The sequence below is a fragment of the Ustilaginoidea virens genome, chromosome 3 (assembly GCF_000687475.1).
Source record: "Ustilaginoidea virens chromosome 3, complete sequence".
NCBI classification, from domain to species: domain Eukaryota; kingdom Fungi; phylum Ascomycota; class Sordariomycetes; order Hypocreales; family Clavicipitaceae; genus Ustilaginoidea; species Ustilaginoidea virens.
In genome coordinates this window covers 3,911,018-3,935,525 of record NC_057318.1, presented here as the reverse complement: position 1 = coordinate 3,935,525, position 24,508 = coordinate 3,911,018, and the positions used below count along the sequence as shown (strand labels likewise).

Genomic DNA, 24,508 nt, shown 5'->3' with positions numbered 1-24,508 from the left:
TTGTCATGTCAGGTCGATTAATGCCGGAACCGTTGGTCTCACTGTCGTCCACACTATATATACAATGGAATCCGCAACGCCAGACGCCGTCCCAAAGAAAACAAGCAAGTAGATTTAAAAGGAGAAAAAAAATATAAAAAAAATCCCGCCAACGCGGTCCATACATCGTCAACGTGGCCCAGCAAACCCTCCCCCCACACACCCCAAGCGACCGAAAATCAAGCAGTCGCATCAATAGGTCGAAGCCTCGCCGGGGAGGCCCTCCAGCGCCTGCTCCACCAGGGCAATCAGCTCGCCGATGTCGGGCCTCTCGGCGGGCTCGACTCTGAGGCAGCGCCGGACAATCTGCCTGACGGGCTCGCTGATGGGCATGGCGGCGGCGGCGGCTGCAGCTGGCCCTGACGACGAGTGGTCGGCGGAAGCGGCTCTAGCCTTGGCCTGGCTGATGGTGGTGGTGGCGACGATGCGCTTGGCGCCCGCGGGGGTCTCGTCGGGGAAGCGCCAGTCGCCGCCGAGGACGCACAGGCTCAGGGTGCCGCCGGTCTCGTCGGAGCGCATCTCGAAGGGGGACTTGCCGACCAGGCAGGCGTAGAGGGTGCAGCCGAGCGACCAGATGTCGGATCTGGCGTCGACGACGGAGCCGGTGCGCACGTCGAACAGCTCCGGGGCGCGGTAGGGCATGGTGGAGTGCTCGGCGGCGGCGTCCTGGATCTGCAGCGCGAGCGAGGGCGACGTGACGGCGACGGGGGACGGGGCCACCGACCCGAGGTCCATGAGGATGGGGGTCGAGCCGGAGTCGTCGATCATGATGTTGCCGGGCTTGATGTCCCGGTGGGCGTAGGACTGCGCCTTGCTGCTGCTGCTGCTGCTGCTGCTGCTGCTGCTGCTGCTGCTGTTGCCGCCGGCGGCCACGGCCCCCTGGTTGTCGCGGGATGCCATAAGCGGCCGCTCCTGAGCGTCGTCGCCGTCGCCGTCGCCGTCGTCGTCGTCGTCTCGGGGCCCCGGCCCGTCCTCCTCGCTGCCCATGTGCATCCGCTCCGCGGGGGGCGGCCGGAACTCGTGCATGGCCCGGACGGCCTTGCACACGCCCAGGAAGAGCATCAGGAGGTGGCGCTCCGGGAAGCTGCCGTGGTTGACGAGGTTGGCGTTGATCATGTCCTGCAGGTTGCCGCGGCGGTAGTACGGCAGCAGCACGTACACCGTCTTGGCGGAGTCGTCGTCGTCGTCGCCGCCGCCGCCGCCGGCACCGCGCTCCGTGGCGACGGCGTGGTCCACCGCCGATATGATGCTGGGCACGTGGGCGAACCGCCGGTAGGCGCGGACCTCGCGCATGGCCTGCCGCACCGACTCGCTGCCAAACGGGCACCGGATCTTCTTGAGCGCGAACAGCTCGTGCGTCGACGCGTCCTCGACCAGGTAGACGTACGAGAAGCCGCCCTGGCGGGAGGCGTCAGGTCAGGAAGCAAGAAGCGAAAGGCGTAGATGCAGCCCGTCGGCATCCGGGGGGGGGAAGGGGGGGAGGGGGGATGCGCTCACCTCGCCCAGCAGGCGGATGATCTTGAAGCTGCGGCTGTTGATCTTGAGGGTCGGCGATCCCGGGAAACAGTTCAGGCAGTTTCCCAGCGAGTAGACCAGGTCGAGGATGAACTGCGCCATGACGAAGAGGCGCGGTGCTTCATAGATGCCTCGGGGGTAATTGGGGGGGGGGGGGGGGGGGGGGGGGGGGGGTTGAAGGGCAATTGTGACGACGCGGGTCTCGTTGTAGATTCTATCTGGGGGGCGGATTCGAACCCGGAGCTGCCGCAGCAGCCAAGCCAAGCTTGAGTCGGGAAGGGAAGCTGGCGGCAGGAGTTATCGGGCTGACGGGGGCTGACGGGTGCAGACGGGGATGTTTTCTCGACCGGGTTGCTTGGAGCGGGCGGCTCGGCAAGCTTGTCTTGCCGTCCAAGGTGCGAGCGAGTGAGGGTGATGACAAAAAGTGAGCTGAAAGGACCGGCAGCTGGGCAGCTGGCAGCTAAGCTGGGTCCAACGCACGGCAGTCAGTTGGCTGGCATCAATTGGTCCAGTCAACTGCTCGCTGCCGGCCTTTGTGTGGCGTTTGCCTGGCCGCCAAAGATGGCAAGTTCGAACCCAGCAGGGTACCGAGTACCGAGTACCGAGCAACACGTACATATGCGCGCCACGAGGCTTTACACATAACAAACAACATGCACTTTGGGTGTGTCGGATACGGGCATTTGCCCAAAAGGGGCTGCAGAGACGGGGGGGTTATGCACCACAAATAATAAAACATAAAAATTATAAACCGTCCCTCTCACCTACGAAACCGATCAGCCACCCCCTTCGGGGCCACCGCTGTACTGGTCCAAACGACTGTACGCGGGATATTCTCTAGGAACTCGGGTCAATGGTTTCCATTGTACACTGGAACAGTGTGTTGAGGCGCTAGATGGAGATACTGGCCTGGTTAGGGGTACCTAATTAGGCCACATGCAGTTAGAGTAGGTAGGTAGTTAACATGTATTCCCTGTCGTCAAGCATAACCAGCTTCCTGTCAAGTAATGCCGGAAACCTGGGGCGGTCTATCGCAGTACATAAAAGTTTCACAAAGCTTCACAAAGCTTCACAAAGCTTCACAAAGCTTCACAAAGCTTCACAAAGCGCCACAAAGCCGCTCGATGTGTGGCGTCAACCTTGTAGCGCAACACCTTCCCCTACCACGCCATCAGAATTGCCCAATCAGAACTGCCATCAGAACGGCCATCAGAACTGCCATCAGATTAATCATCTCTATCCAGAGGGTCCGTTCTCATAGGACCAGCCCGTCTACTGTACACAGGCGCCAAACCCGACGCTGCTGTTACCCCGTACCGCCCCCGTCTCCTCCCCTGGCTTCATCCAAGTAAGACCCCAATCGCCTGAATAACGACGATAATATCAAGTCAACCACCACACTTTCGCCCGTCACGCGGCTCAATTCGACAATCGTACCGTCTTTCTACATGTCAGTAAAACGCCTTCTGGGGTATTCCAACTCCCTACGTCTCTTTTCTGGGTTCAGGTGAAAAAAAAAACAGAAAAGAAAAGAAAAGAAAAGAAAACACAGAAAACCCGGCCATTCGCTCGACTTTTTCACAACCCAAAATAGATACAAAATGGCAAAAGCTGGAAACAAGAACCAAGAAGAATGAAAAAAAAAAAAAAAAAGAGAAAAAGAAGGAAAAAAGGGAGAGAGAAAGAGAGAGAGAGACAGAAAGCAAAAATCAGGATGGATGAAGAGGTTGCGGGTACAAAACGCCAGCGAAACCTTTCCATCTTCTATTCCGCTACCCCCCCCCCCCCCCCCTTCACCTGGTTCTAGCCCTTCTTCTATGATAGTAGGTTTCGCAGTGACGGGCTTGCGCTGGCACCACTTGCCGGCCGGCTCTCCCCCGGCCGATGTCCGAGTCCGCCAACAGACCCCACTGCTTCACGCTGCGCTGCTACCGCAGGAGGTCCCCCCGGAGGTGGCAGCCCGCTCCGGGTTACCATTGCGGGGCTTGTGTGCACGCCAGCAGCGTAGGATGGTGCCCGTTGCGTGTGCAGCCCATGAGGAAACCCGTCAGATCGGGGAGGCAGGGCACCGTGGCTCACACCTGGCGAGACGGCGACATGTCGAGAAGCGGGAGCATGCGCCGACGAAGGAGTGCTGCCGTATGGCGGCACGTAGCCTGGCGGTGGAGCCGCGCCATTCAGTCTTCGAGGTGACGGAGGCATCGCGCTCCCATACAACGGTGATCCATGCGCATGTTGGTGTTGTACAGGTACCGATGCGATGGGAGGCGGTCCAGACATCGATGGTGGTCGGAGCGCAGTAAGGCTCGACACTGGAGGAGGAGGAGGCCCACCGCCGTGCAAGGGTGGCGGAGGTGCGCCGCCCATGTGGCGAGGCGGTGATCCGTGCTGGCTTCCCCAATCGCCGTACGCTGATCTCGAAGGAGGTGCTTGGGGATACCCGTGGCCTACGGCATGATTTGGCCGTGGACCCAAAGAATGAGCTTGTCCGTGCGAAACGTGACCCACGGGCGTTGATGGCGCATGAGATGGCGGTGGCGGTGGTGGAGGTTCCGGAGCTTGTGCAGGCGCATGATGCAGCAACGTGTGGATTTCCGGGCGCAGGGGAGCAGCCCGATAGTCTGAGGACGGCGGCCGCGAAGGACTTCGCAGAGACGGCGGCGGCGGCGGCGGCGGTGGCGGCGGCAGCAGCGGCGGAGCATTGGCCGAGCTCGTCAAGGGTGCTTGTTGTGGTTGTTGTGGTTGCTGCTGTTGTCTCGGAGGCTCCGTCGCTGCCGGTGAGGATGGCTGCGCCGAAAACGACCCTGGGGTCCTGGGGCTCTTCTTGCACCTGTGGCACTGGAACTTGCGCTGCTCCACAAACTTTTGCGCCTCGAATCCAATCGCTCCGTGGTGTCCATTCGTAAGCCTCCGTTCTTGCGTAGTGTCTATAGGCCACCACCTCGGCGTCACGTCAATGCCGCATGTCATGCAGACCTTCTCCCCAGGGTGCTCGGCGTTTGCAGCAGCCTCCGTGGCATCTCCGCCACGGACCTGGCTCAGCACACCGTTCGGACCCGTGGCGCTTGACGAAGCACGTCGGGTGCTGGGCGCCAGGGGTAAGCCCGACATCTTGGCGGCAGTCATCATCAGGTTCGCTTTTCGAACAGTGCCTGTCAGGGTCAAGTCGGCCTGTTTATAGTTTTGCACGTAAAGCTGCAAAGCATTCAGCCCAGATTCGTTGACGACTTCATCCATCTTGTGTGCAATCGACTTTCTGGGAACGTGGTCTTTGCACCACAGCACAGCAGACATGATGCCGCTCTCTCCCTTCATCGTCACAATGTTGGACTGGTCGCGACGAGAGCTCTTGACCGGCGAAACGTCAAATCCAAGGAGGTGGCCCTGTTGACGAGCACACTCGACATGATCTACCGCCAGGCGTTAGCAGACGGCTCAGTTAGACTTTATTTTGGTGGGGGGGGGGGGGGGGGGGGGGGGGAAGCAGTCTGCGCCGTGGCTCACATGGTATTCGGCACTGGTGACAAGAGATGCAAGCACCTCCCTTTTGGTTGCAAGCTTGGCACACCTCGTCATACCTGGCTCGAGGTATCAAAGGGATGCCCTCCAGTGGCTCCAGGGCCCTGGCATTCCCGAACTTGACTTCGGGGGTCCATACTGCGCAAGTGACATGAACCCAATTGTTGTCCGCTGTTCTCTTGAGCGGCTCTCGAGGGTTCAAGGGCCGGTTCAGCTCCTCTTGTCTTTTCCGATAATACTCAACGGCCTTTCGCGCCTGCTGAACCTCTATTCTCTCACGTTCGCGATCCTTCTCAGACATCTTCTTTTTATGATGCGTGAGCTTCGGTTGCTCTATAAAATCCTGCTCCGTGAACTCCACCGGACACAGGACGCATTTGTAGTGCTAAGGGTAGAGGAGACGTGGCCCGTCAGCGCTCTGCAAGACGGCAGCTTTGGCGTTTGAGATGGGGAAACCACTTACTATCGAAACTTGTGGGCTCTTGTCGTTGAAGCACATGTCGCATATCCACTTGCCCTGGATCCTGTTGTCTATTACACCGTAGCAATTGCGATGGACTGTCAATCGACATTCCCGGCAAGAAAGATGTTGATCGCCCAGGGGTTCTAGCCGGTCGCAAACAGCGCATGGAAGAGTGCGTGGCTTCGGCAGGTCAGGCACGGGCGTTGAGTCTGCCGTCTTGTCCTTCTTGCGCAAGGTCGTGGCAGTGCTTCCCGTCTCGGAAGCTGCGGCATCGACATCCTTATCCGGCGCACCCTTGAGTTTCTTCCTCGGCGGCTCTTGTCCGTTGGTGGCAGCGGCGGGGGTAGACCCGCGATCAGGGGTCTTCAGGCCCATTTCCTGTGCGGCCTGCAGTTCTTTGAGAAGCTCCTCGTCTTGCTTTCGTTTCCAGGCCTTGCCTCCGGATTGTCCAACCTTTTTCGCCACGTCGTCCATGTCTTCCCAGCGAATGGCATATCGGCGCCACAACTCGGCACATCGCCGACACAGGGCAATGATGTATTGGCTTCCCTTGTCCTTGCTTGTCGCTTTCGTTCCGTTTGCGTTCACGAGTCCCTGAGTAGTCGGGGCCCGCCGCCATTGCCTGGAGGCGGTTGTCGAGCAAAACTGGCAAATAAAGCTGCGCTTTTTCTCGACGGCTTTCTTGGAATCAAACGCAGAGTCGTCGTCATTGTCAGCCACGTCATCTGCCGCCTTGGACGCGGCGGTGTCTTCCCTCTTGGCCAATCTCTTGCCCTTGCGACCGGAGTAAGAGCCCCAGACTTGTTGGCCGCGTTCCGTCTTCTTCCAGGTGTAGTAGTGCCGCACCACCTCGCCTGGTGTCATTGTTTTCACATGCTTCATGACAAGGTGCAGCTCGGAGCCGTATTTGGCAACTCCCTCCTCAAATTTCTTCTGCTCGGCGGGTGTCAGCGATGGTTCCTTGAACACAGACCGGTCGGTTTCGGGCAGATGCCGAAGAGCGTTGACGGGGTCATGGCTGTTGCGGTAAAGCGTCTCTAGCGCAATGTCCTGCAGGTTGGTCGAGCGTTCAGGCAATCCCAATTTCTTGCTCAAGCCCTGAGCTTTGGTCATGTACCCAAACACGTCGCCATTTTCAGTCGAGTCCGAGGATTTAGGCACCCAGAGACGTGTCGACGTGGCGCTTGGGTCATTCTCGTCCAAATCCTCCCCGCGCGCCTGGTAGCCTGGCGGCTCATCCTGCACCCACTTGGGCCGCTTGGTGCGAGCCGCCTTCTCAGCCTCCTGAGCAACTTGAGCCTCCTTGGACAGCTTTGATGCTCCTCTGCCTTTTTTCATTTCCAATGGCTTGACATATTCCACAGGACGGCCAGGCCAGGGAGTAACATTGGCTTGATGGCGGGGACCGATTCGCGTGCTGGCACGAGGATGAATTCTGTCATCGTAATCGAGAGCATCCTCGGGTTTGCAGTGCATACCGAGATAGCGCCATGGCCAAAGACTTGCTTGGTATATCTGTTCTGCTGTGCCTTTGTGGTGGTGGTGCTCCTCCGCATCTGCCGACGTGGTACGATCGGTGCCTATGCCCTGAAGGTCGTCGTCGTCATCATCGAGAAGATCATCGTCCTCGACATCAGCACCATTGGGGGTATGGCGAGCCTCAAGCTTGCGCTCCTGCGCGCGACTACAGGCTGCACAGGACCATGCGAAGCCTCGGGAGGGTTTCTTGAGCAGGGGTGGCTTGACACAGTTCATGTGGTACGTGTTCTGACACACAGCACAGTCAACCGAGTCATTGCTAAAAAAAAAATAAATATAAAAATAAAAAAATCGAGCCAGATTAGTGAGCTGAAGCGAGCGAGACAGTCAAGCAGATTCGAATCGAAGGGGAAGGGGGGGGGGGAGAGAGAAGGAAACAGTCGAAGGATGAAGGGAAAAAGAAAAGAAAAAAGACGAATAATTCACTACTTTCGCAGTCGCTTCTCTGATGGCGGCGCAAAGACCAGCACGTACAAACAGCAACAAGATGCGGTTGAACAAACTGTGGCGTTGATGTGTGGATGCCAGAAAGCGTGGAGGCAAGGTGCTCTCACAGGTGGGCGGGTGTGGATGTGGGTGTGGATGTGGGTGTAGGTGTGGGTGTGGGAGGGGTGGGCCCCTGCCGTCTAGATGTATGTGGATCTGCCTAGAGACAGGGAAGAGAGGTGAGGGCTCGTGTTGGGGGCAATTCAGCCAAGAAACAGCTGGTGCAAATGGAGTGTTTTTTTTTCCTTTTCTTTTCTTTTCTTTTCTGGACAATGGAGAAGAGAAAAAAGAAGACGGGGGAAAAAAGCCAAAAGGAAGCGGGGCGAAAGCGATGCGATGCGATGCAATGCAATGCGCAAGACTCCGGCATTCGCATCATGTTCCGGTCCCCAGACTACAAAGGCAAAAGCCAGGGGGAGGGGATATAGGCAGTATAAAGAAACGCCGACGTGCAGACGTGCAGCGCATGCAAGGATACGCTTGGATGGAGCGTGGAGCCACGTAGAGGAGGGAGAGGAAGAGGGGAGAGGGGGAGACAGAACAGACAAGGAGAGAGGGAGAGACTGTCGTCGTCGTCGTCATCATCATCGTTGATGCTGCTGCTGTCACCGCAGCTTTTCGCTTCCTGGTGCCTGGCATCGTGTTGGATTGCTGAGCGGATTGCAATGGAGTACCTGTGGTGCTTGGTGTCGTGTCCTTGGAGCCATTCTGAAATAGTGTTGCTGCTTTGGAATCCTCGACTGCAGCTCTCCGGGAACCTATAGAGCGTGGGGTGTTGTCTCCATTTGTGCCGGACTCGGATTTCCGCGATGACTTCTTTGAGACATCTTGGTCTTTCTTATCGTAAAACTCATACACATCCATGTCAATGTCCTTGTCCTCTGCATAATTAATGCGGGCGTTGCTGCCTCTATTGCGCGAGCGCGTCCCATAGGGTGCAGCCATATCAGCACCCGAGTCCTTTGGCAAATCAGAATTGGAGAAAGCATTCACAGAATCAGATACTGATTGTGCTTCCACATTTGCGACTTTAGGGTCCTGCTCAAAAATTAAAATTTTATCCAGCGTTGACAAAATGCAGGCCGGTAGGTGACTTGTGTAAAATGACGGGAAAGGGAAGGAAGGGGAGAAGGGGACAAAAAAAAAATCGTTGTAAGAGTGCTCTCCAAAATATTGAGAAAAGGGCAAGGCGACATATACTAAAAGTCGGCGTAGACAATGAACGGGGGGGGGGAATGGGTGGGAGGGCAGATACTTGTACAAGATTTCTTTTAAAGAGGCTTGACAGATAGATAGGTAGTGAACAGGGGAGGGAAGGGGGGGGGGGGGGGGGAGGGCAACTCACATTTTGTTGTGCCATGGCACCAACGGATCATTTGCGCAGCGCGGGGAGGAAGCGAGGTGTGTGTGAAGAAGGCATGCCCGCGCTGGCTATTCAAGTCAAGAAGAAGGAGGGAAGTGAGTGTGTAAGAAGAAGAAGAAGCTCTTGGAAGTTGGCCAAGGGCACGCGAGATAGCGAGATGGGGAGCGATATTTGGAGATGCTCGGGACTTGCCCCGCGGCGAAGCAACCAGGTTTCCAGAGGCGAGAGGGCGGAAGATGTCTGGATAGTTGAGTCTAGTCGACGACAACTGGCCTTGAGACGCGGCGTATGGAGCGGGAAACAACATGAAAGTTGAAAGAGAAGAGAGGTCTGGTCAGTCCCAGGCGCCGGGAGAAGGAAGAAACGTCCTGGCACCCCCGAGGCGGCGGCCCTGGCCTGGCTCGATACGCCCACGCTTGGTATACCAGAGCATGGGTGGGACGGGACTAGCGTTGCAGGTAGCTCCAGGGTATCGGCTAGCGCCCCCTTCGGGGCGTGCAGCGCACCAACCCCAGCACCGAGCAGGGCCGCCGCGGGGCCACTTTCGACGCAAGATACTTTATATATACTTGACGCCACCCCGGCCAGCGAGTGTTACCTAAAGTCTCCACGAGTGGCCCACCAGTCTCACACCAGTTCATTCAGAGAGCACCCACCACAAGAGAATCTCTCATCCCGGCGCTTTTTTTTTTTTTTTTTTTTTTTTTCCCCCCCCTCGCAAGGCGTTCATCATCGCCCACCACTTTGTTTACCCGCGTCTGACGAGGCCGACTGAACAACATGAGCGGAGATGTGGCCGTGGCCGTCTAAATTGTCTGGACAGCCCTCTGTAGCAAAGCAAAAGGGGGGAAGGAGGGGGGGGGCTTTCTGTACCGCCGAGGCGCCATAGTCTTTTTGCAGAAGCTCCTCCCATCTTCCGACACCTTCTACCGAGTAATCTGTTGAAGGATTGTCTGGCTAGAGATAGATTCCCAGAGCCCCAGACCCTGGCAGGTTGAGTGAGGTCCAACATTGATTACAACCAGAATAGTACCAACACAGGTCATAGGTCATCGTCGATTGACAGCGAAGAGACCAGCTGTTTCTTGGTCGGAAAGTCCCTTTCAACACGTGGGCTCTCTTCCCCCTTCCCCCTTTGGCCTAGCTGTCGGGAAGAGCGAAGGACTGGAGTCTGGTGCATTCTTTCAATGTTATCAACGTTATCAACAGGAGCGCAACTCTATGTAAGTTCAATCAAGATGGGTCCCACAGCTGGACATTTAATGCATAACAGCGTCAGGGCTCAGGACTCAGCGGGTGTTGGCGTACGGGTCTGCCCGAGCATATCACGTAACCTTGGGAGGCTTGCGAATGCTAGAGGCAAACAAGAGCAAGCTTCTGAATGGGCGTCACCAAGTGGCGTTGTTGTTTTTGCCTCTGGGCAGAGAGACAGGGGGATGGGGGGGGGGATGGCCCGGATGGGGACGGCTGCCTGCTGGTTGGCGCACATATTGATACATATGGTCTGGTTGATTGACATGACATGGCTGGGAGCACTCGAGGTCAACGTGCTTTATGCTGTGATGAACCCGCTGCCTGGTACCTTAGGTACCTAACCTACCTAAGGTACCTACCTAACATTAGGTCAATACGTTATGTACGGAGTAGCTACCAGGAAAAAGGACAAGAGGCAGGAGGCGCTCGAGTTTCGGGCTTCGCTTGTCCGTGCCCGTCTGGTGGCGGCATTGAAGGAAAGAGGTTGTTGGCCGGCCTGCCGCAACAAGTACAAGGAACAAACGACGTCCCTATCCTCCTCCCCCGCAGACAGACTCAAGGTTGACCTTTGGCTCTTGCTCATCATCATGTCTCTGAAATGGTGGGAGCCGCCAGCCTGTCGCGGCCCTATGTTATTGACTAGGAGGTAGGCAAGAGGTAGGCAGGCACCTGTGACCTTTTAATCCCTCTTGGTGTACTCCGTATGCCATGCCCAGCCAGATGGCGAAATCGTCTGGTACCTGGGGCCCAAGGCTCTACTGCTCTACTCTCCTCATTACCCGCCAAGATTGACGCTTTCCTTTGGGTCACACGGCGAACAACAGAGCAAACAGTATTAATTCGGAGCTCCAAGGCTTCTGTCGGTTCTTCATGTGAGACGATTAGGGGGGACCCCGCCGGCCGCGATCCGGCCACGATCCGGCCACACAGGCGTGGACAGTGTGCAGATAGAAGGCAACAGACTTTGTGCAAACAGTCTGGTGGAGTGGGTGCACAGACAAGCATGACAAGGATGACAAGGATGACAAGGATGACAAGGATGACAAGGATGACAAGGATGACAGGGATGCATGTCGCTGGAGGCACGCACCGCACCGAGTACTCCGTACTGCACTCGCACTGCACTCGCACTGCACTGCACCGCACGTCTTTTCTTCCTATTGTCTGGTGCGCCCTTCGCTTGCACAACAAGACGGCCAACAGTCCTGCCTCGCGGCATCTTTCGGTAGCTGCAGTCGAGGGATGTGAAGGCCATGATACGCGAGTTGTCGTCGTCATCGTGGAATTCGCCTTGGTTCAATCAATGCCCACCCTTCCTGCCTGGGTGCTCGTGGTCGTGTTTTGAGGAACCGCCTCGCCTAGTCTGCAGCGGCGGCAGAGCTTTCAGCACATTAAGCACATTAAGCACATTACCGTCCACCACCTCCTCGTATGTAATATGATCCGGACACTTTTCCGGGACCCACATGTCAAGAAACATTTCTGATTTACCTTGATCATCACAATACATACAATTCCTCCCCATCCATCGTTCAATCGCTGGCGCGAGTATGACGAGTTTCTGCTAACCTACAGCAGCACCGTGAAGCGGAGAGTTTCCTTTCTCCCCTCATCTAGCATGGCGGCGTCGAAATTACCCAGCGCGGTCAAATTTTCTCTGCCGAAAAGCTAGTGCCACCGCGGTCGGGGATTAGGACGTCGTCGTGTCATGCAAGCTTCTCCATTCAAGCAAGGTGCCTGTGGAACGATCGCCGAGCCACTCGCACTTGTTGGAACTTGAAAATCGGGTCATGAATCTTCACGCTGGCCATCTCTTGGTAGCAAGTACGGATATATGCTCAGGCTTGTTTCCGATAGTAGAGTCGACTTTGCCGGATCGACCGAGGGCATGAAATGAGGCACGCTGGGTAAGGCATCAAGGGAAGCACCAGATGTCTGCTTGGCTCAGTGCTGCTTACCAGGTACCTAGGTACCTACCTTAGGTACTCCATAGTGCGTATTAGGCACTGTGTACTCCGTACCAGACACCTACCCTACCTGCTGGCTGACTGGACTTCAAATTGCCGGAGGATACCAGCATCAATTGATGGCAGGTGCAACGGGCAAGGCCCACTACTACATAACCACCAGCCTATGTCTGGTTCTGGGGTGGTCCGGTCCAGGGACCAGCTGGGTTCATTACGGCCCCCTCCCAACAATCCGCCACGATTCTGCTTCCAGGACCAAAGCAGGAGTTGGCGTGACTTTGCCCACGCCGGTTGAAGGAAAGCAAAGACTATGGCCATGTCGACTTTTTGCCGTCAGGATCCATCGCCGGTCGAAGTGGCTCTCCACGCTCTCTCTGGGAAGAGCGGCATCTCCGTACACACCAAAATCAGACAAAGGCATCCATCGCAGACGACGCACACTTTCGACTACCAGGTAGGTAGTTACAACGCCGTCTCATCATCCTAACGAAGGAAAGTAGGAGGAAGGTAGGGCGGGCAGCCGCCATTGGGGCCGCTTCCGTGTTGGTGATGTAATGACCTGCTCGTGCAACAAACAGCATTGGGGGGAGGGGGGTTCCAAGAAGCCAAGCGGAATCAAGCGGAATCGCACAACCAGACTCAAGAAGCCGAGACAGGTACCAGGTAGGTAGGTACTCTCTCGCACGACTGGTGAAGATGGTATGTAACCAACCCCCACCCCAGTCAAACCAGCAAAATAAGAAAGATGTCGAGGTCCTCAAAACATTGACATCAACTAAAAATGCATGCCAGGCGAAGAAGCTATATACAGCCAAGTTCAGCTCTACTGCGTCATGTCGTGGGTACTGGCCAACAAATTTTATGGAAAGGATCAACAAGACGGGATACTCCGTACGTTCGTACCGCTACTACACGTCTACAAGGCAGTGGCCTCCACCGCCAATCACTCTTAGCCTTATCGTCGAAGGGGAATGGCGCAGGGTTTCGCATGCTGGCCAATGGCGGGCCGCGGGGCAGCCTTCGACAAGCCCTGGGAATCGGGTCTGCAGCGTGTCGCCAGACGCCGTGGGTTCGGAAAGGAGGGGGTGCGTGGTGCGTGGTTAAGCAGTTGTCAGGAACGCCCCGCGTTTTAGTGGCTCTTTCCTGCTGCCCTGTTTGCGTACTGCGTACTGCGTCTGGCCACCGCTTCCCGCCTTCTTCGGGTACGTACCGTGTCCGCACCTCCTCTCACGTGACGACGCGTCGGGTCGAGTTGCCACAGCCACTTGACTGATATTGCTGCCCACTCCGCCCAACGCGGGATCAGCCAACACTCTCTTTTGCCTCGGTATACAGTCACTTATACGTGCACATTCTTTTTTCCTCTTCTTTTATTTTATTTTCTTCCTCTGTTCCACTAATTTTGCAGCCCGTTTGCTTCAACAATGACCCGCCTTCATGTATAGATGCCTCTACCACTGCGGCTGTGGTGTTGTGATTGTGGTTGTGGTACCTTGCTAGGCCACCGTCCCCTGCCTCTTAATCGCCATGAAGCGCATGCAAGGACTACTACACAAGACGACTTTTGGCATAGCTCAAGAGAAAAGAACATCGAATACTCCTGGGCCTATCGCTGGTCAGAAACGTCAACTCCCCAACAGCGATGGCTCAGATAAGCCCCGGTTATCCTGTAATTCTGATCCGCAAGCCACTGTTCACTTTCAGAGAGCAATTGTCCTCCCTCACGGCCAGTGTCGTCTGACAGCCAGTGTGATATCCAATGTGGAAAGAATCCCTTCGGAAACTACGGAATATACGCAGAGGAGACTTATTTCAGCAACTCCGCTGTCCTCACAGGACCCTGAGCTCAGCCTTGATCATGCAATATATGACTTGCCACGTCAAATTTCCTTGAATTTTGCTTCTGCGGGCATTAAACATATATATCCCTGGCAGAAGAATTGCTTAAAGGGTCCAGGACTCCTTTCCGGGGAGAGAAACCTCGTATATTGTGCTCCAACTGGTGGTGGTAAATCTCTGGTTGCAGATTGTGAGCCTCATACCGCGCGGCCTCGGAGTTTCCACCGCTATAGCTAATGAAACCCAGTGCTTATGCTCAAACGCATCATCGAGGCGCCCGGCACCAAAGCACTCCTTATTTTGCCCTATGTTGCCCTTGTTCAAGAAAAGGTAGCTTGGCTTCGAAGGATTGTGCGGAACGTGAGAATCCTAGAAAGTCCCTCGGCGGAAGATGAATCCGATCAGCCGTGGCGCCAACGTGTAGACTACGGGACTATCCGGGTAGTTGGCTTTATAGGCGGCGGTAAAATAAGGGCCACCTGGGATGATTTCGAGATTGGAGTTTGCACTTTGGAAAAGGTAAGACGAATGCTGTATCCAGGTAGCCTAGAAGCCTCGCTGACCAGCTCGTAGGCAAACGCTCTTGTGAACACGGCGATTGATGATTGTTCCATCAGCAGGCTACGTGCTGTAGTCTTAGATGAGCTTCACATGATAGACGACGACCAACGGGGCTACATATTCGAACTCATTGCTACCAAGTTACTTAGCCTTGGACAGCAACTTCAAATCATAGGCATGAGCGCAACACTTCCGGTTTGAATTACGTCCCACTCAACCATATGTCCGCGGGTCAGCTGACAATTTCATAGAACCTCAGTTTGCTGTCGACTTGGCTCAAGGCACATGCCTATGAGACGCGATACAGGCCCGTTCCGATACAAGAACATCTTGTTTACGACGGCAAGATCTTTCTGGCCGGCCCCAACGATGGTTTAGGGGAGACCTCTTCCCAACTGAGCAGTCAGGACGTCGCAAGCGGGAAGAGTTCGCCGATTCGACGCATCAATCTCTCTCTACACAAGGAATTCGCCGATCCGGTTCTTAACTCTGTTGTTTCATTGTCCTATGAGACTGCTTGCATGGGATATGGCGTCTTGGTTTTTGCTGGTAGCCGAGGCATTTGCGAATCTGATGCTCTTTGGATAAGTCGCGTCATGCCGCAGCCACACGAGCTGCCTCAGGAAATCCTCGACAAACGAATGAGTCTGTTGGCCGATTTGCGAAGTCTAAGTATAGAAGTGGATCCGGTCTTGGAGGAGACGGTATTGTACGGGGTTGCTTTCCATCGTGAGTTGACAGGGTGTGTGGATTCACAATTGCGCCGCCCCTCTGCTAATATTAGCCCAGATGTATGACCTCGCCCTATCTCGCTGGGAAACCCTGCATCTAACTGAACAGGCTGGCTTGACTAGCGAAGAACGGGATCTCGTCGCAGCTGCGTACGATTCGGGGACCATTTTGGTTTGCATAGCAACGTGCAGTCTGGCTGCCGGTATCAACTTGTGAGCGAAATGAAATGTCTCCATCGTTATTTTGTTGGCCCCCTCTCACCAAAAGTGACCAGGCCCGCTCGCAGAGTGATACTGCATAATGCAAGGATGGGAAGAGAGTACATTGGCCCTGCAATGCTAAGACAGATGCGAGGGAGAGCTGGAAGGCAAGGAAAGACACCAATTGGGGAGACGTATCTTTGCTGCAAGCATGCCGATCTCGACCATGTCATGCAATTGATGCATGCGGAAATTCCCAAGGTTTCGAGTTGCTTGAACACAAAAAACCGACGTATACAACGGTGAACAATCCTGGCTTGCGTACGAATTCTGTCAGTGAATTCGGCTTACTGTACTAACATTTGTGTGTCAAGGGCAATATTGGAGATTATATGTATCCGCCTCGCTACAAGTCACGAGTCTATTGTAGAGTACTTTTCCAGTTCCCTGCTACACAGCTCAGAGCCATCACCAGAGTTCCTACATGAGAGCGTCAAATCCAGTCTTGATGAGCTTCAAGACATGGGGCTGATCAGCAGCGACGCCCTTCCAAACTTTAGCCCAACTCGCCTGGGAAAGGCCATAGTGGCATCATCGATAGATCCCGACGATGGTGTCTTCATTCACGGCGAGCTGAGCAAAGCCCTTCGGGCCTTTGTAATGGACGGCGAGATGCACATCCTGTACGTCTTGACGCCAGTTCAAGATTTCAGCGCCGCAGTTAACTGGCAAGTATTTCGCAACGAAATGGAGGCCCTTGACGAAAGTGGCCTCAGAGTCCTGGACTTTCTGGGAATAAGGCCCACACACGTTCTTCGACTGTGAGTCCATGCCTGCTGCGAATGCCCTATTCTCTTCGTGCGTTTTTTTCCCTTCTGACACGGTCCAAAAGCGCTCAAGGTGCAACGCTGAAGGACACGACACCGGAAGAGAAGAAGACGGCCCGAGTCTACCGTAGATTCTATCTAGCCATGCAATTGCGGGACCTATGTAACGAGGTACCCATACATGTCGTGGCACGCAAGTACGACATGCCACGAGGTTCCGTGCAAAACCTGTCACAGACTTGCCAGGGATTCGCTGCCGGCATGGTGAAGTTTTGCGAACACATGGGTTGGGGGTAAGAATCTACTCCCATCATTCAAACAAGGAGCCGCTCGGCGCTGCATGGCGTTGCATGGCGTTGCATGGCGCTGCATTCCCACGTGGGTCCTCGAAAAGGGGTTTTGCGTTCAATTGCTGACGATGAACGCTTGTTTGATTAATTGTTCTACAGAGTCATGGCCGCTGCGCTTGATCATTTTTCGGATCGCTTGACAGCCGGTGCAAGAAGTGAACTCCTAGCCCTTGCCAGGTTGCCCTTTATCAAGAGTCGTACAGCGTACGTATGCCAACTTTTCCGCTAACCGTACCCCATTACATGACGTCCTCTAACAGGCTTTCTGCAAGGCGGATGTTTTACGACAACGGATATCGCAGCATTGCCTCCATTGCAAACACCAACCCGAAGGACTTGGTGCCCATATTGATGCAGGTAGGCGTGGCACGCACAGTCTCTCGTGTTTACTCAGTTGATCCTGTGGTTTGGCTCATGACAAACTAGGCGCAACCCAACAAGGTACGGGTAAAAGGACAAAGCGACGCACTACTGGGAGAAAAGATGGTTGCAAAGGCCAACATAATATGTCAGGCGGCGAATAGGCTGTGGAGTGAGTTTTGATGAGACGGTAGCTCCATTCGGGTGTCATGGTGTGACGAACGCTGACTCCTGGACATAGGTGTGCAGATGCAGGCCGAGATGGAAGAGGAGTAACACCTCTTTGATAGATCAGACGAATCCAATGGGCAAAACATGGCGCCTTGTTTCCTGTTTACAGGGTACGAACAACAGGCAGGAGATGACATGTTGAGCCATGTTTTAAACTCTTTGGTCTTGCCAAATTCTTGCATCAGTTGTGTGTGGTGCACCACTCTTGCTATTGGGCGGCTGCAGGAAAGAGGAGACGGTCGAAGAAAACAAATAAAAAAAAAAAGAAGAGTTTGCTCTAGTCCAGTTCATCGTCTCGCAGGCTGAAGAGCTGTTGCATCACCTCGTCGGCCTTGGCGCGGACAGCGTTGTGATACATGACATTGGTCTCAAAAACCTTGCTTCCCTTGACCAGGGTGGACGTTTCCCTGGCCAAACGGTAGTCTACGTACATGTCCTCGACGTAGGACGCGGCGTAGAGAGGGACGCTGTTGTTGCGCAGGCGGTCCTGGTCGTACAGCGCGGGCCAGTCGGTATAAGCGGCGAGTTTCTCTGCCACTTGACGCAGGGGGATCAACTCCGGATAGGTCTCGAAGTGAAAGGGGAAGATCATCTCGCCGCTGAAATAGAGCGGCCCGGGGGATTGCGCCAGCGAGAAGTCGGGATGGAGCCAGGAAAACGGACCGGGCGCACGAGCTCTGCCGACCCGCTCAGCTGCCCAGTTGGAGGCGTTGCCGGGCCCGTCACAGTAGATGGCTTCGTGGAGGATGGCGTAGATGATGTTGGTGTCAAAGGGGGTAAAGGACTCCAGAGATGCCAAGGAGGCACGGGTCAGGAAGCCAAACTGACGCAGCGACGTCTCCAGCGCTGCGAGGGTGTCGTGGACATTGTCGAAACCACCGTGGCCACCAAACGCGATGCCCATGGTCAGGAGGCGAGCGACGGTCAGGAAGCCGCCGGCGGGGAGGGGGATCCTGCCGCCCCGGCTCTCGATGTAGGCGGCGACGTCCCGAAGAACACGGGCGTCTTGGGGGAACTTGGCAAAGTACTGTTGGTTTCGCTCGGCCGTCTTGCGAAAGGTGGCGTCGTAGACCTGATCTGGCGTCTTGCCCACGGGGGCCAGGCCGCCGGTGAGGAAGACCTCGCGCAGGCCCTCCGGGTGCATGCAAAGGTAGGACAAGCTCACGAAGCCTCCGTACGACTGGCCAAAGAGGGACCAGGCGGCCTTGCGGCTGGGCCAGGCGGCCGTCAGGCACCTGCGCACGGCTTCGCAGTCGCGGACCGAGTTGTCCTGGCGCATCAGGCGCAGGTACCTGGCCTGGGCGTCGGCGTCGCCGACCTGGGCAAGCATGGCGGCGGAAACGGGCGTGCTGAGGCCGGTCCCGCGGTAGTCGATGAACAGGACCTGGTAGCCGCGGGGGAGGGCGGCGCGCGTGACGGGGTGGTCCGAGGGCGAGCGGTGGCCGAATCCGGGGCCGCCCTCGAGATAGACCATGTAGGGTTTGATGCTGCCGCGAGCGTGGGCGTGGGCGTGGGCGTGGGCGTCGTTGTGGGCGTCGTCGTCGTCGTCGTCGTCGTCGTCGTCGTCGTCGGGTGGGAAGAGGGGCCTCTCATTCTTGGCGACGCGCCGGGCGTAGAGCTGGATGGACCCGGCCGAGGGGTTCTCGTAGTCGAGGGGCACCTCGAAGAAGAAGGCTGTGACTTTGCACTGGCCCGGCACGACGTGGTCCTTGCTGCTGAGGAGCTTTGCGGGCGGGATGTCTAGGATGGCCGGCCGCATGGTTGCTTACTGTTGGGGAAAGGATGCCGAGCTGCCGCTGTCACTGCCGCAGTCACTGCCGCTGTCGCTGTCGCTGTCGCTGCCGTTGCCGTTGCCGTTGCCGTTGCCGTTGCCGTTGCCGTTGCCGTTGCCGTTGCCGTTGCCGTTGCCGTTGCCGTGTGGTTGTGTTGGAGGTGGTGGCGGAGGAGGTGACGGATGGGGGGGGATCTGCATCATTCGTGGGATGAGACGGCGTCAGCGTCGTGACTTGCGGGTCGGGTCAAGTCGACGGCATCTTGTCGCTCTTTCCTCGTTTTATTTTGTTTTATTGCTACTTTACTGGCCGGTAATTCGTGCAGCGACGAAGCCTTTTCCGGGCCAAAGCAGCAACAGGGACAACATGGAGTTTGCAACTCGAAATCGAGTGCCCTTGAAGATGAGATGGATATGGTGGACCGCGCCTTCTGTTGAGCACGCACCTTCAGTGAACACGCACCCAGAAACTAAAAAGAGGCTGACCAATCGCCGCCATCGACCCGGCCCACTCCGCGCTTGCTGCTCCCCACTCCCATCATCACCTGGATCCAGTCATGTTGCACGAACGCATCTCTCTTGCGGGCCTTGGGCTTATCCTTTTGCCTTTTCCTCAAACCTTTCCACAGCCCGGCGTCTCTGCCTGCTCTCTTCTTCCTTCCTTTTCCCTCTTCCCTCCCAAGTCATCCCCATCCCCGTCTTTGCGAGCTGGGCATGGACCAAATCCGTCTTGCTCTCTCCCTGGCGGATGCATTCAACGCTCTCGCCGACCAAGTCCAGATCCTGGCCGATCGAAAGACTGTCCTCGAGCACAAGCTGCGTTTTGCCCATGAACAGGTGAGGCCATCTCGCTCGAGTCCCGTGTGTGTTTGTTTGCCTGCTTCTTTGCTCGTAGCTCCCACAATGTATCGGCATCCCACGATTCATCCCCCATCCCCCGCACCGAAACCTCGGGGAACACGTCGTCGAATCAAATATGATGAGATTTCATTAGCTCTAGATCAGGAGCAGCTGGCCAAGTGCCTGACTGCAGAGACTGACATGATTTTAAATGCTCTGATTTTTTTCTTCGACGTCACCCCGTGTCATAGCATCATGGCCATCCACGTTTTAAAAAAAAAAAAAAAAAAAAAAAAAAAAAAAAACTCCCAACACTGCTATCAATCCCATGAAACAGACGGCGCTTGCACTGCTTTGGCTTGACTAGGATGACGAGGACGGCACCGGCTGAAAAGCATGCTAACACGTCATGCCCAGTTCCAATATCTAGCTGACAGATATGCACCCGCAACGCCAGAGGTGGCCGAGACGTTGACAAAGCTGCAGCTTCCACCGCATACCTCTGTTGACAAGACCTCCCCTGTTCCTCTCCCTCAACGGCGCTCCAGTCCCCAACCTCTCCACCAGATCGCCGTCATCATCCGGGACGGACGGCGAATGGCCAGCAAGATTGTCTCGGCTGGCTCTTCGAGCAAGACCACGTGCTCCAGCAGAGAATCCGTCTCGCGCCCATCCCAAGACGAAACCTCCATGTCCACCGCGCTGGAACAAGACTTCACCGTCCAGGGAAAGAGAGGCAGCCTGCAGTGTCCCTTCTCCAAGAGGATGTCGGCCAGCGGCACCCATGACGGCAAAAGCAAGTACAGCGTGGACACCACGCCTCACAGCTCTGCTGACCCCATCTGCGCCGCCATGTTGGAGGAGGCTACTTCGCAGCCAGCGCCGAACGGGGCCGGTTCCTCCAAGTGCCCGATCCGCTTCCTGGACAAGCACTCCCCGGAGGAGATTGCCCATTACGTGGAAACGCACAAGCACGCCCTGCCTCGCAGCCACGAGGTATGCCTGCGACGGTATCAACGGAACGAGACGCAGATGAAGAAGCTGGACTCCAAGTATGGCAACATTGTCAGCATGATTGAAGGTCTGAGTCACCTTCATCAGCCGATGCTGCCAGAGTCGGAAACCCCAGGACAGCCTCCGGACGGCGCCGAGAGCGGAGGGCCCAACAAACGAGTCGAGAACTGGGCACAGACGGTCAGCAGAACAGGGGACCTGGATGTCAACCACGAGGCAGAGGCGCCCCCGTCTGATGCTGATCGTCAAAGCCACTTCGACCGGCCGCTGAAGGAAGTTCGAGTAGGGGAGTCGCCGAGCCGGCCCTGGGGTATCTCGGTGCCCGTCTACGAGCCTTCGGGCCACGGCGAGGAGTACCCGCACTCACCACCTCCTGCTCCCGTGCGCATGTCCGATTCCGGGCCTCCTGGCAGCGCGCCGGAACGCGTCACCAGCGGCGGCAAATGCCCTTTTGATCATGGCAAGTTTTCCGGCGCCTCCATCCGCCCACCGCCTTTTACAGACGTGAAGCCTCCGCAGCCGGTGAATGGCTTCGGGGACGCGCCCTTGGCCAACAACAAGGGCGCCGCAACCACATCAACAGCTCCAGACCCCACCCAGCAGCCGGCGTTTATCAGTCCATGCACGGTGAAGCCCGACGGCGCAGCCAGCCCGCACATGATTTTCACCGGCCCCGTGTTTATCGGCTATCCTATCGAACAGGCCATCCAATTCGTAAATTGCCAGCGAGGGTCCTCATGATGCCCCGGGCGGCTGTACTTGATTTATTGCAGCGTCTGCTTCCTGCCAGCGAGTCTATTTACTCCCTTTTTTTTTTTTCCCCTCCTTTCTTTTTTTTTCCCCCAGCAAGCTGGCGTGCCCCATGTATGGCACGTCCTTGTTTTTGACGTTTTGACGTTTGGTAAGCGACGGCGTTTGTTCTCTTGACAGGGATACGGAGCTGGATTTGCGTAGGCTGCATTTGCTGCATTTGGGAAGTGTAGGAATACTTGTATGAGCCCGGGTAGGCATTGCTGGGGCCTGAGAAGCCGTCAACGGTAGCCAAGGACCGTAGCGCATCCCTTGCCTTGGAGACTCGGACGGGTCGTCTGTTTGCAAAGTAATGAATGACAAAGCGGGCTTGTCGGCTTGCGTCTGTCCATGGTTTGCGCGTCTGTATCGTTTGACCGTGCTGTGTGGGCGGGGGCGCCGAATGCGAGCCCGCTGTTGGTGTTGATGCAGTCCCACGCTGTGTTGTCGATGTGGCGAAGCCGTGACGGCGCGAGGGCAGTGATGGAACGGCCCAAGTCCAAGTCCCAAGTCCGTCTTTGCTGCTGCCACCCGTGTGACTTGTCGATGGGGACGACGTTACTCTTGCATCAAAAGGGGCCGAGTCGAGCTATCTTGCGTTCTGCCATGCCCGTGCTTTCCTATGCTGAAGCTATAACACAATAATTACGGCTCGTTTGTGTACGGGGACTGGTTCGAGCCATGTTGCTTTCGACGCCGTCCCGTGGTTTTATACACTAAAGCTATAATAACAATCAAGCCAAGGCTCGTATGCAGGAACTGATTCCAGCCATGTTGCTTTCGACGCCATCCCGTGGTTTTATAACCTAAAGCTATAATAACAATCAAGCCAAGGCTCGTATGCAGGAACTGATACCAGCCATGTTGCTTTCGACGCCATCCCGTGATTTTATGCACTAAAGCTACAATTACAATCAAAGCCAAGGCTCGTATGCAGAAACTGATTCCAGCCATGTTGCTTTCGACGCCATTCCGTGATTTTATACAGTTAAGGTATAATAACAATCAAGCCAAGGCTCGCATGCAGGAACTGATTCCAGCCATCTTGCTTTCGACGCCATCCCGTGATTTTATACACTAAAGCTACAATAACAATCAAGCCAAGGCTCGTATGCAGGAACTGATTCCAGCCATGTTGCTTTTGACGCCGTGCTTTACCCCGCGGCGGCCCGGAACCCGTCATCAACAATACAACAGCGGCCCTCCGCAAAACGGGCTGCCGAAACGCAAGGGAGCCCCCGATTCGCCAGTGGTGAGCTCCAGCGCGATGCAATAAAACTCGCGCATACACCAGCATGCTCACGTCATGGCAGGGCCGGCGGTCTTGCGGTGCGCCCGGCCACGTCGTCGTCGTCGCCGTCATCGTCACTGTCGACACTGTCGCCGTCGTTGCTGACGGCCTCCCACGAACGGCCGCCTTGGCCCTCCCACAGGGAGACGTCGTCGTCTGCCATCATGACGGCCGCCGCGTCCTCCGGGTCCAGCAGGGCGGCCTCGCTGTCGTCGTAGGCGGCGAGCCCTTGCTCCGCGTCACCCGTGTCGGCGCCCTGCTCGCGGGCAAGTTGGGCGGCGCGGGCCATGGTCCGTCGGTAGATGACGAGGCCGACGGCCAGGCCGGCGGCGGACCCGAGCGCGATGCCGATGTAGTTGATGGCCTTGTCGCGGGCGCTCATCTTGTCGCCTTGCTCGGCGAGGATGGCGAGGCGGCTGCCGATGAAGATGTGGATGAGGAGCTTGGGGCTGTTGCGACCGCGCGCCCTTTTGTGTCAGCTCCTTGTTCCGGTGTTTCTACCCGGCGGGGGCGGGGGTGGAGTGTGTGAGACAGAGAGAGAGAGAGGGACAGACAGAGACGGAAATGAAACCTACGTCGACAGGGCGGTGGAAACGGCAAATGCAAAGGGTGTGATGCTCGGAATGGTGGCCAGGAAGCCGTTGCTCAGGCTAAAGGGCAGAGGGCAGAAGCGGATGGCGGTGAGGTAGAGGACGCCGTCGCGGCGCAGGACCTGGCCGAGGGCGACGAAGCGGTGGTCCCGGCCGACCATGGCGTCGACGTACTTGCTCAGGACGGTGCGGCTGGCCAGGAAGGCGCACAGGCTGCCGAGGGTGCAGGCGGCGGCGGCGACGGGCCAGCCGGCGGGGAAGCCGTACACCAGGCCGGCGATGGTGTTGGCGGTCGAGTAGCCGATGACCGGGGGGAACGCGGTGACGAAGACGAGGGCAAAGACGGCCAGCCAGCCGCCCGGCAGCTCGCGCCACGAGCGGGCAAAGGGTGCCAGCCAGGCGAAGAAGCGGTGCGAGTAGGCCAGCACGAGGACCGCCGCCGTCGCAGCGAGCACGCAGGCGGCGACGGCGAGGCCCCTCTGCGCGGGCGACAGGCTCGAGTAGCGGCGGGCGGCGCACCGGCCCCATTCGCGGCACGCCTGCCACGCGCCGCCGAGGGGGCCAGGCTCCGACGACGGCGACGACCTGGCGCGCACCGCGGCGTCGGAAAGCCGGCTGCGGCGCGACGACCACCGTGCCGCCGGCCGCTCGGGGGACGACGCTCTGCCCAGGGCTGAGGCGGGCCCAGGCTCTGCGGCACCCGGCGACATGGGGGCGGCCAAGATGGATTATGTATCTCGTGCGGGGGAGCAAAGAAGAAAAAAGCCCCCGGCTCGCCGTGACGGGGTGTGCGGTGTGCGGTGTGCGGTGTGCGTGTGGTCGGAGGGCAAGTCGGGCGAGTCGGGCGAGTCGGGCGAGCTGGAGGGACCCTGGCTTGGGGACGACGAAGCAGCCACGGTGGCGGGTCCACCGACCCCTGGTTTCCGGCTTCTCTGGGTTCCCCGGTAATCCCTGGATGGCTGGCTATC

At 56.9% G+C, this 24,508-nt stretch overlaps 6 protein-coding genes across 6 annotated transcripts; 2 read left to right on the top strand and 4 right to left on the bottom strand.

The window, feature by feature from the left end:
- Nucleotides 1–231: 231 nt before the first annotated feature.
- On the bottom strand, nt 232–1,656 carry UV8b_03963 (uncharacterized protein; the record flags this gene model as incomplete). Its single annotated transcript, XM_043141461.1, has 2 exons — nt 232–1,437; nt 1,537–1,656. The coding sequence occupies 2 exons, from the start codon at nt 1,654–1,656 to the stop codon at nt 232–234; spliced, it is 1,326 nt and encodes a 441-aa protein (XP_042997395.1).
- Nucleotides 1,657–3,369: 1,713 nt separating this feature from the next.
- Nucleotides 3,370–8,921, bottom strand: UV8b_03962 (uncharacterized protein; the record flags this gene model as incomplete). The annotated part of the gene is made up of 5 exons (XM_043141460.1): nt 3,370–4,964; nt 5,059–5,458; nt 5,537–7,227; nt 8,236–8,599; nt 8,907–8,921. The coding sequence occupies 5 exons, from the start codon at nt 8,919–8,921 to the stop codon at nt 3,370–3,372; spliced, it is 4,065 nt and encodes a 1,354-aa protein (XP_042997394.1).
- A 4,751-nt stretch (nt 8,922–13,672) lies between these two features.
- On the top strand, nt 13,673–17,290 carry UV8b_03961 (uncharacterized protein; the record flags this gene model as incomplete). The annotated part of the gene is made up of 12 exons (XM_043141459.1): nt 13,673–14,174; nt 14,232–14,503; nt 14,558–14,740; nt 14,797–15,291; nt 15,386–15,489; nt 15,552–15,779; nt 15,852–16,298; nt 16,370–16,597; nt 16,754–16,858; nt 16,927–17,011; nt 17,081–17,186; nt 17,256–17,290. The coding sequence occupies 12 exons, from the start codon at nt 13,673–13,675 to the stop codon at nt 17,288–17,290; spliced, it is 2,790 nt and encodes a 929-aa protein (XP_042997393.1).
- Nucleotides 17,291–17,522: 232 nt separating this feature from the next.
- UV8b_03960 (uncharacterized protein) lies at nt 17,523–19,220 on the bottom strand (the record flags this gene model as incomplete). The annotated part of the gene is made up of 2 exons (XM_043141458.1): nt 17,523–18,960; nt 19,015–19,220. The coding sequence occupies 2 exons, from the start codon at nt 19,218–19,220 to the stop codon at nt 17,523–17,525; spliced, it is 1,644 nt and encodes a 547-aa protein (XP_042997392.1).
- A 510-nt stretch (nt 19,221–19,730) lies between these two features.
- On the top strand, nt 19,731–21,611 carry UV8b_03959 (uncharacterized protein; the record flags this gene model as incomplete). The annotated part of the gene is made up of 2 exons (XM_043141457.1): nt 19,731–19,853; nt 20,274–21,611. The coding sequence occupies 2 exons, from the start codon at nt 19,731–19,733 to the stop codon at nt 21,609–21,611; spliced, it is 1,461 nt and encodes a 486-aa protein (XP_042997391.1).
- A 1,352-nt stretch (nt 21,612–22,963) lies between these two features.
- Nucleotides 22,964–24,250, bottom strand: UV8b_03958 (uncharacterized protein; the record flags this gene model as incomplete). Its single annotated transcript, XM_043141456.1, has 2 exons — nt 22,964–23,399; nt 23,526–24,250. 2 exons carry the CDS (start codon nt 24,248–24,250, stop codon nt 22,964–22,966), a joined length of 1,161 nt encoding a protein of 386 aa, XP_042997390.1.
- Between the last annotated feature and the right edge of the window lie 258 nt (nt 24,251–24,508).